Here is an 11,318-nt window from a genome sequence, read left to right on the forward strand (position 1 = left end):
CACACACACACACACACACACACACACACACACACACACACACACACACACATCAGGAAAGACGGAATACTCAACCGGAAAAAAGGGCCAAAGGGCACCCTGATACCTGCACAGCTGTGTAATAAGTATTGAACTGTCAACAATTTCTAAAGGTGCTGCTGACATGAAATGTTTTATTAGGTTTCACTGATAACCCAGATCATGCTAAGAAGTCAAACCATCAATGTCCATAGATGAGTCATGTGTAATAATGAGAAGTACTAAACTCTTGAAAAAGAGAGGTGCAAAAAGGCACGGAAAGCCACGACAACAGCCTAAATGCATCAGATATTAGAAAACAATCCTTCTACTTAGTACAAAGAGCCACGTCCGAGAGCCAAGTACGACGTGTGGAGAGCTCCAGAAGGAACTGGAGTCAGTAGGTACAGTTGTTTCAAAGAAAACAATAAGTTATGCACCCAGTCACCATGGAGTGTATGTCAGTATCATCTTTAGAACAATAGTTAGAAAACTGGTGGCAAAAATGTTTCATAGCAGTTCAAATAAGAGATCTGCAGCAGCAACAGTAACATGCAGCTCGATGCTTCAGTATTATGCAAATGTGACTCACAATAATATGTAAGATCAAACCATGCAATTAGGGTCATGATTTGTTTGACAAAGATAGAATTTGTGTCGTTTTGCTTTGGTACAGCACCACAGAGGATTTTAAATCAGTCAGTATGTGATTGAATTCCAGACTTTCAGCTTTAATTTAAGCGGTTTTACAAATATTTTACATAAACTGCTTTAGAAATGAAACGAAACGTACGTGTAATGGCCAGAACACAGCCAAATGACAGCTAAGCGTCACAGTGGGATTGCTCCTTTCGTGCTTTCGTCATCTGTCCTTCGCAACCTAACACGCCACTAGTCCCGCCTTTATCACTATGTAACGCAAGTGGTATTTTTGAGAACCCCTGTTATTTGTAAATAGTTATAAAGTAACACAAGCATTAATATAACAATCAGCCTTATTTCATGATCTGATACGTACTTGTATAATGAAGCCGTATATAGCCTTAAAAACTACTTGGTTTAGTTGCACGTCAATCAAAACTGTGCAATCATGTTCGGTTGAGAGTGTAGAGCTTTTCCACGTCAGTGTGTTTACTAAGAGCAGAGTGACAGCTGGAAGGTGTAGACTTTACTGACCTGTCGAGCATTTTTAAGCGAATGAAGAACCGGTGTTTGGGAATATTTCGCTATCGCACTGTGGGATGTCCGACCTTTTTGCTTTGTTTCATTGCGGAGACTGAACTGAACTCTGGTCTTTTTCATTCACTCTTGGCCGGCTAGCCTACTAGCTTACCGAGCAAGGCTAGCATTAGCTATAGAAGGACTTCATCTGCGATACAACCGCCCTAGACAGGTAATATATTCATTTCAAATGGACAACAGAAGCGTTTTATGTTTTACTCAGCGGAAGTTTATCCTAAGCAAATCAGGGACGTACATAGTGGCTTGGATGATGAAAACACAGCTACCAGTAGCTAAATAAGATGCTAGCTAGTTAAGCTAAGTAGGTAGCATGCAGGTAATTGGTCCCGTAAATTGCTCATTTACATTTGAGTTCGTCAGAACGTCGATTAAACTTAAGTCTGACGCCATGTTTTTCTTTTGCTCAAATGATAAATGCCTTTCAATGAGAGAGAGCCTGTTGAGTTTGTCTTTAAGGAGATACTGCCTAATCTAATTAGCCACATAGCATATTAGATTATCAGAAGCTTGCATGGCTGAGTTTATTTTTTTGTTTCTTTTTACACTGATTGATAAAATTGTCTGCATTCTGACACAGAGGTTGAATCACCGGAAGTTACTTGTAATCCAGACACAGGCTAAAAATACCACTTTCCCCCAAAACAAGCACAAACTGTTCCATAAACACTGTTACTTTTTACTCAGCTTGTTTATGGGGTTGGTATTATGTGATTTTTCTTTCTGTCTAAGGAAATATTACCATTTTAAAGGGTTGGTACAAGTTAACCATAAAAATGTTTTCCTGCACATAAAAAATCCTGGCACCCCATCAAAGATGTTTTGGTTTCCACCAAATAAAAACCAGAACTGTGACAAAGATATTTATTTGTCAGGTTTCATTAGCTGAACCTAAAATACATTTAATTTTTGTTGCTTGTGTCAGCTGTTGTTGGAGATGAGACATGAATATATGAGGCCAATTGATTATGATGACTGTAATTACATTAATTTAATTAATTGAATTTAACAATAGTAAAATGTGCTAAGCTTAATTGGTGAGTTGCTGCTGCTGCATATTTTGACTATCGTTGATGCCCGACATCATCGTCCATAAGCACGACCCTAGTGACATCACCAGCCCCTGAGATGAACATTATAAGGAGCAGGTAGGACAAGGTGTCACTAAATAAAGGCCCCTGCACACTGAGGACACTACTAAAACAAAGTTACTTAGGTGTGGAACAAGGTGCCTTTACTTTGTAAATTAGGGATGTTTTGGCAACTAATTTCCTAGTCAATGAAATGCTCAAAGATTAGTCCACATCTGGGCGTTGTATAGCCCTGGACCACATCCAGCCTTGTAGTTATCTCTGACTCGCCCACGTGAGGACATTTGGGAATTTGGATTCAAATTTACATATGTACATGTGTGCACGTGAATGCAGCTTCAGTGTAAATGCATTGGGACTGATGTGTATGACAGATGCGAGTGTGCTGTCAGCTCACATTTAAAAAACAAAAACAAAGGAAAAAACCCAAAGATTTCTCAGCCGGAAAAGGGTGGAGTGGCCACTCCGGGTCGGGGATGAGTTCCTCCCACAAGTGGAGGAGTTTAAGTATCTTGGGGTCGTGTTCGCGAGTGATGGGAGAAGGGAGCGGGAGATCGACAGACGGATTGGTGCTGTGGCTGCAGTGATGTGGACGCTGTACCGGTCCGTCGTGGTGAAGAGAGAGCTGAGCGTAAAAGTGAAGCTCTCAGTTTACCGGTCGATCTACGTCCCTACCTTCACCTTTTGGTCACGAGCTGTGGGTAGTGACCGAAAGAATCCCCGGGCCACTGACCGGTACCGTCGTTTGGTACCAGGTCCCGAGAGTTGAGGCTCAGGTGTGAAATTTATGGTCTTCAGGGTTTTTATTGTTAACTCCGTTTCCTGGGTCTTTTCCCGTGTTGTAGTTGTGTCTTATTTTGAAAGTAATATTTACACGTTACCATAGCGACCAGAGAGCATTAAGGGGCAGAGAGGAGGATGTTACTCTCAATGTTGTTGGCGCATTTCAGAAGGACTAATAAAGTTACACACTTACAAAGTGAATTCGCGTTTATTATTATATTTACAAAATACCATCGTTTTTGTCTTGGTCGGATCATTGTATTTTTTTGTATTTATCAGCCACACCTTGAAGGCCGGCCAGTTTGGTTTATTGGTCAGCTGACGCTAGTACTTATGACTCTATTACCTCAATGTCCATTCTGTGGCTGTTCACTGTAGTTTAGGTAGGTGGAGGATGTTTGTGCTTGTGGAAGTCAACCAGCAGCTCCTTTGTTTTCTCACCTTTGAGATGGGGGTGGTTCCGGTACCACCAGTTGACGGCGTCCTCAGTCAGTTCTCTATAGTCCCTGTTGTCCTCATTGGCGATGAGGCCAACAATTGCTGAGTCATCAGAGAACTTCTGAAGGAAGCAGATACCAGAGTTGAAGAAATCTGGGGTGTATATGTTGATTATGAGCTTACTTACGATAGCCAAGTTAGGGTAACTTATAAATCGTGAGTATTGTGACTGCTGAAGATGTTTCATATTTCTAATATTATCATATGTAAATGTTAGAATTATTTGTTAAACAATTTAAAACTTTAATAACCTTACAATAAAGCAACATCTCAGATTTAATCATTTTGAAACAAAGTGTAAACTTTCCATAACTTTGTATTGTAAGGTTTTAGGGTGGTTTGTTTCCCGGCTCAGGCATTACTGCTCGACTATGATAGAGTTGGGTGATCCAAGTGCAATTTCCTGACATGTCCTCTTTTATTACATAAGGGTCCAACCACAGATAACCTTGTATCTGTCCATTACCAGCATTTCACTTCTATAAATCTTCCAAGTTTGTGTGGTTTTTCCATGTCAGCTGATGCAGCTTTCTCTACCGCATTTTTAACATCCTTATGTTTATCACCACACTGTGTTTATGTGCTGAAAGAGAAATAATTTCCTTCCTTGTAATAAAAAACAATTCTGAAGTGTGATGTCACTAACTTGGACAGTTTGGGAACTGTGGTGGTTTGTCTCGAAACAACCATTTCGACTTTTTTCTGGAAATACAAACTAGATTTTCAACTTTAGTTTCTAAATTTCAACTCTAATACTAGCTCTAATACGCCATCTTTTTAAAAAAAAAAGGGACCTAATGATTCTGTCCTCTTCTTTATGTAAGACTGTAGATGTAGTTGTCTCACCCAGATGTAAGAACTAGAGACCTCTGACTTTCTGCATATGCTGTGGGGGAAATACAGACCCGTTAACAACTGTGGCTCATGAAATGAATGTCTGGTAATTCTTCCAGACTGCTGTCAGCTCCTGAGCATTGGGCTCATTCTCTTGCCAATATCTACTTAATATTATTATCCTTTTTTTTTTTCCATCAGCTATACGCCTGTCACTGTATCCAGCTATTACACTTATATCTGGGTGTTATTTTAAATAGGCTGCTTTCTGTGTATTCAAAAAATGAATGGTATGAAAAATTGCCATGAGAGTCATGGCAAAAGGAACAAGGTTAATCCAACTATTCAGACCTGTACTGCTTGTCAAATATAAATCACATGTCATTTTGATTCTGTTTGGTTATCCATATTGGCTTTAGGCATTGGAAAGCCAGACACGGAAATTTGCTGTTTGCTTCTTATATTCGATGCACATTTACTGGTCATAGTTCTTAGACTTAAACTTGAAGCTTGAAGACTTAACTTTCATATAGTTTTTGTAGAAATTTGGTATTTGACATTGAATTTTTTTTAAGTCTCACACATAAAATGACACAGTATACCTACTCAAATTTTTATTGGAACCTATCTGTTCTGAATAGTATGATCAATAATGTATGTTTCTTTTTTTTTTTCTTTTTTTTAAATATCTATGGTTTGACTTGAAAAGCATACCGGTGGTGCATCTGCTAAAAATCGTGGACTAGTTTAAATCCTGGTGACCAAGGGCCGTTTTCTGAAAAATATATTGACAACAATAAGTTGGGGAAAGATGTCACCTAGGATTTATAAAAAATAACATGGGTGCATCTACTAGGAGGCCGAGGGGTAGCACTGGCGACCACCAGTATTTTTACTGGATGCCGCCGTCAATACTACCAGATTGACGGCAGCAAAACTGGTACGGTACATAACATCACCCCCACCCGAGACCCCGAGTGTGATGGAAGAAGGATCATTGAGTGTGGGAGAAACTGACCTGAGAGATGGGATCATAGCGAAGCTTGAAACCTGGATCCTCCCTAGCCGGTTACCACGACTATGTAAAGTATCCTCTGAAGATCTACTAGATGATGTGAATGAGCACATGGCTGAAAACATGAGCGGGGCACAGAAAGGGATGGGTAATAATACCAGAGTAGGTAAACACCAGCTGCTGGTAGATCAAGCAGTCGTCCGAGACTGCAAGACTAGACTGACCAAACTGTGCCCTTTCTGGATTGATTACAAGAAGGCCTGTGACTCGATGCCCCACACATGGATCCTGGAATACCTAGAACTAAACAAGATGAACAGGACCCTAAGAGCCTTGATCAGGAACTCAACGGGGATGTGGCGGACAACACTAGAGGCCAACTTCAAGCCCATAGCACAAGTCACCATCAAGTGTGGGATCTACCAAGGAGACGCTCTGTCCCCACTGCTGTTCTGCATAGGCCTGAACTGACTACAGATACCGACTACGGGATGGAGCAGTTGTCAATCACCTCCTGTACGTGGATGACATCAAACTGTTTGCCAAGAGTAAACAAGACATTGATTCACTGATCCACACTACCAGGATATACAGCAAAGACAAAGGAAGTCGTTCGGACTGGAGAAGTGTAGTCAGATGGTAACAAAGAGAGGGAAGGTAGTCAGAACTGAGGGGACTGAACTACCAGAAGGCAACATTGCAGACATGGAGGACACTGGCAGATAGCGGAGGTGGCTGACATCCAGAAATCTTACGAGTGGCTGGACAAAGCTGGACTGAAAGGCAGCACAGAGACTAATCATGGCAGCACAGGAACAAGCTCAGAGCACAAGATCCATAGAGGCTGGGGTCTATCACACCAGGTAAGACCCCAGGTGCAGGCTGTGTAAAGATGCCCCTGAGATAATCCAGCACATAACAGCAGGGTGCAAGATGCTAGCAGGCAAGGCATACATGGAACGCCATAACCAAGTGGCCGGCATAGTGTACAGGAACATCTGTGCCGAGTGTGGCCTGGAAGTCCTGAGGTCAAACTGGGTGGTGGTGAATGACCGAGCTAAGATCCTGTGGGACTTCCATGTTAAAAACTTAAATTCTTCTGTGATTATTTTATTAAGGGTGAAAAAACCTCGATGACTTTCACTAAGAAAGACTTACACAGAGGCAGAGATGGTGGCTGCCTGCTTGGATGGATCTTTAAGAGGTGACGATAGTTTCAGTGCAAATGAAACGCTGCAGCTGAACAACAAGCACTAAAATGAGAAAATCCCTCTTTTGAACGTTGTATTTTCCTAAACTTTATCACAGAAAAAATTATTGTTTTTGTAACAGTGATTTGTAAATACGTTCTGTCAGTGATTCCTTGAATACCATTTACATGTGATAAAATCAGGGCTGGCATTGAGAGGATATTTGGGCTGGGGTTTGGAAGTCGCTGGCTTCTGTGGGGGTGGGAGCGCTCTGAATGGTCACCCACTGTGTGACAAAGGAACCCACTGTGATGCTAATGACAGCCTGTGCTTTCTTACCTGTCTGTAAAAGTCACAGCAGGCAATTTACTGCATTTTAACATGATGCAATCCATACTTCATTAGTAAAGCTACTGTCAAGTCATCCATTCAATATAATTTTACCAATTGTGTTATAAAAGTGTTCATTTATTTATTCACCGTTAAAATACCATATTACATTTTGATTTTGCATTGTATATAAGAACATTAGCAGTGCAATAAAAGCCTCGTTTTATGCTTTCATGTTCAGAAACACAAGTCGACAATAATCAGAGAACACAAACGGTGTTGGCGACTGTCAAGCCTTTGAGTCGCCGAGCAGCTGAATGGGGGAATAATGTTGACGCGCCCGCTGTTTAAAACGTTAGTCAAAGTTCCAAGTTAAAACTCCTTTATTTGTTATCAAATCCTTAAAATCCGTAGAAAAACAGTGAACAAAAACATTCCAAGCTTGAGCGGTCAGCAAAAGTCGACTTCCCCCATCACCCACTCATTCACAAAATTTCCCTCGGGCCGTGAACAGGTGATATAGCAATCACTATTACTGACACCACGTGACCAAAAGCTACGCCTATCCACAACAAACAGTACTTTCTGTCTGGCTGCTTCGCTGCGCACAGCCTCTATTTTATTTGCTGCAAACACATATCCAGGTATGAGTCTGTCATAATTAAAAAAAACCCTGAACAAGTATAAACATATAGTGTAGCAGCCTGTAAATGACTGCAGCGCCACACTGCTCCCCCTGGTGGATACATTAGACATTACCACTGGTTTTCCTAGCCGTTTAGCAGCGTTACTACTCCATGGTTGCCTCATCCACGTCACAGGCAGGGGCTATCATTACGGTCACCCATCTGCCGGCAGTCAGTCAGAATTCCTTCATGGTCCTGTCAGGGAGAAGGCAGCAGTACACATCTTTCAGTGGCTGTATCTGTCCATGGTCCATCCTTTAGCTCCAGTCCCTCCTGCGCCCTCAGCCCAAAGCCTAATGTTCTAAATTCAGCAGGTATCCAATCATTATTTTCCCCAGCGTACTTTTTACACTGGATGCCCTTCCTCTACCTACAATTGAACAAGTAACCTTTCACTTGCTAAGTGAATGTAAATCAGTGTAGCATGGAGCTACAGATGAAGAGCCACATTATAAACGCCTGTAGAAATGGCCTTTCAGTGACTTCAGGTTATTTAGCCTGGCTCTAGAAGTGACCATATGCTATTATGTGTTTTCTGTCAGGAAGCAGCATGGTGGATAAGAACATCTACATCGTCCAGGGTGAAATTAGCACCGTTGTTGGAGCCATAAAGAGGAACTCCAGATGGAATACCCACACTCCACTAGTAAGTTCAACACAAGTGTGTTATGTGTTGTTTTACACAGTTAGTTAGATTTACTAACAATATGAAAAAGTGACCAGCGTGAACGTGATGAGCTCCAGCTTGGCTGTATGTCTGTCTACAGTCAGTCTGCTTCAGGGCCAAACAGTAAACCCATAATACTGATAATACTGTGTGTAAGTGTTTTCTTACCAATCAGATTCTGTTCTTTACCCAGGACGAAGAACAGGACCCATTACTCAACAGCTTTGGCAATCTCAAGGACATCCTGAACACCATAAAAGGTACGTGGCCTTATTTAGGCTGTGTGCTAATTTGAATTCCACTTTAAATACTGAAAGATTTGATTTTTGAGTCACAGCTTCACTGGAGAACCTTCAATCTGTAAAAAGTGTTATGAATTCGTATTATTGAACAGATACGAGTCTGCAACTGTTCATCAAGATTTGCTTTGTTGGTTATCTTAGTTTTCAGGACTTCCACGTACTTACAAGTTTATTTATCAAATGACCTGAAGTTGAAGTTAAAGGACAGGTCCACTGTTCTTCTGTAAATCACCATGGCATAGATCTGTTAGAACGTGCTATATATGGGTTTAGCTCAGGAGGCAGAGCAAGTGATCTGCCAATTAGAAAGTTGGTGGTTTGATCCCAGGCCGGGTGCTAAAGTGTCCTTGGGCAGGATACCGTACACTCAGTGGAGAGTGTATAAATGTTAGAAAGCACCAGAGCGTAGTGTTGTTGAGTGAGGCATGTTGTATAAAGTGGAAAGAACGATTTACGTTACGTAATGACTCACTGTGTTTTGATTCCTGCAAATGTGATGATGACATTTTTGACCTTGACCACAGAATTTTTTTAATTTTTCAATAAATGCCAAATGTACCATGTATACATGTATATAAATAGAGCTCCTGTGGACTTGCAGAGCAGCTGACAGTCTATGTGACTCATGTTTTCATGCTTCATGTGTGAAAATGTCAGAGATCACAATAGGTCGCCTATTATATTGACTGGCTCTAAATGGGATCTTTTTATCTAACATTACTCTTAGCCAACAGAAGAAATGAGCAGGAGCGAACCAGCAGTTTGTATTTTACTGTTTCGTTCTAGTTGTTCGAGGAGTCTGAAAGCAAAGTGTTAACAGTGATCAGTGATGTCTACACAGATCAGGTCAAGCAGGCATTTGTTGCTCTTGTTGATAGCACATCTGTAACAGCCGTCAGGCTACGATGAGAGTTACAGTAGTGCTGTTACAAATGTGCAGGGAAGGGTTGGGTGGCTTTATGAAATGATGGTTTCCAGTTTAACTACCTGAAGCTGCTGGCCACCCAAGGTGCAGAGGGTGTAGTGCACATACCCCAGGGCACACCCACACTTGTGTTTCCAGTAGATTCAGGTTGTGCCATTGGATGTTGTAGTAACATTGTTACTGAGTGGGACCAGTTATTCACGAGTCCTCGTGTCTGTAAGTACAATGGTGGTGCTGAAGCCCCGCCTCTCCGTCAGCTGGCCTGCTCTTTCTGAGCGGTCCAAGCTGGCTCCGTCCCGCATGTTGTCATGCCTTTGGAGTGAGAATCCTGGCAGCTCCCATGGCCCTGCAGCTCTGGGCAGTGGGAAAGATGAAACACACACAGCACTAAGCCCCCACCGCTGCTGCTGCCTTCCTCCAGGGAATGCCTCTGCCACTGTGAGATGGACAGGCACTGCTGGCTGAGGAGGAATCCACAACACGGGCTCACCCTCCTCTTTTCTTTTCCTCCTTCCATAAGCTTTTCCCTTCAGCCATCAAATCACCAACCTCACTGCCTGCATTATAGTTCTGTGTTTGACCAGACTGCAAGTTGAATGTAATGCTGGATTATTCTTTTTTCTTTTTTAGACATTTGCATTAAGTAATGATTTGATGTCAAGAATGTTTGAAGGCCTTGTTCCGTCCTTAAGTCCAAATCTCCTGTGCAGTCAGCCTGTCAAATGTTTCATTCATACTTGGGTTAGAGGAATAACCGCAGCAGAGCCAAAGTGCTTGAGAGACTGATCAATTTGTTTTGTTTTTCGCAGCAGCACAACAGCCTAATAAACCTTTCACACAGAACCTCAGCGCTGTGCTGGTGGATAAATCTTGTGGGTGGGCTGTGTTTTGCTGCTTGGTAGTAGCCCAGCTGTCTGCTTAATGAAAGCCCGGTAATTCCGTTCGCTCTCGTGTGCGTCTCCGTTCCTCTAACGACAAGAATCAACCAGCAGAGGAAACGGGCATTAGTCCCCACAAGATTTCTTTTCGTTTTTCTCTGCAGCTTAGTGTCGTGGTTGCATCGGTCGCTCTGGCAGTCCTGCTCTGCTGTAACCGGCGTGATTGACAGGACCATGTGCCGTGGTGCAGCTGGAAGTATATCATCTGCAATTTTAGTTGGGTAAATATAGCAGGGAGTCTTGTCAAGCAAAGAGATGAATTGTTCTGGGAAAGGAAGTGTTGTGTCTGTTTTGTGAAAGCGGGAAAAGCTCTCCCCCAACTTCTGGAAAGTGTAAGGTCCGTTCTTGACTTCAGAACAATGAGAGCACAGTCAAATAGTTGGGCCAGCGATGGGCCATGTGTTGTAATGCCCTTATTCAGACAGGCAGTCCCAGGAAACCGGAGCTATTCCACCGATTTACATGGGACGGTTTGTATCGAGCGCCATACTTAATGCTCCGGCGCTAATCTCATTAGACTGGTGTAACTGAGTGCTTTTCACAGCTTTGACCAGAAACTGAATCAGTATTTTCTTACTAAAAATTGTGGCACAAGAGGCAGACCACTGAAAGCACTGACCATTCATTTCAGTATGAAATCAGGTCCTAGCACACCCTGTGAGCGCTGTATTGTTTAGCAGTTGTCTGTTGTCTCAGTGGCTGCTGCTGGCTTTGGTCGTAGTTGTTAGCACGTTTCATTCGTCACACATAAAAGTCGCCCAAACAGAAGATGGTGATGCATTTATTTTTTCTTCTGCTGCGC

At 42.3% G+C, this 11,318-nt stretch overlaps 1 protein-coding gene across 4 annotated transcripts in view; it reads left to right on the forward strand.

Moving 5' to 3' along the window:
* The first annotated feature begins 1,116 nt into the window (after positions 1-1,116).
* gbf1 (golgi brefeldin A resistant guanine nucleotide exchange factor 1) overlaps positions 1,117-11,318 on the forward strand; it is an 89,288-nt gene continuing 79,086 nt past the window's right edge. For all 4 annotated transcript variants that reach the window (XM_013914431.1, XM_013914432.1, XM_013914433.1 and 1 more), the window contains exons 1-3: positions 1,117-1,411; positions 8,227-8,330; positions 8,545-8,611. In XM_013914431.1, the coding sequence (XP_013769885.1) occupies positions 8,235-8,330; positions 8,545-8,611 (163 nt within the window). In that variant the 5' untranslated portion in view covers positions 1,117-1,411; positions 8,227-8,234. The remainder of the gene's footprint in view (positions 1,412-8,226; positions 8,331-8,544; positions 8,612-11,318) is intronic.

Source organism: Pundamilia nyererei, unplaced genomic scaffold (assembly GCF_000239375.1).
Source record: "Pundamilia nyererei isolate P.nyererei 1_Seehausen unplaced genomic scaffold, PunNye1.0 scaffold00197, whole genome shotgun sequence".
Classification (NCBI taxonomy): Eukaryota; Metazoa; Chordata; class Actinopteri; order Cichliformes; family Cichlidae; genus Pundamilia; species Pundamilia nyererei.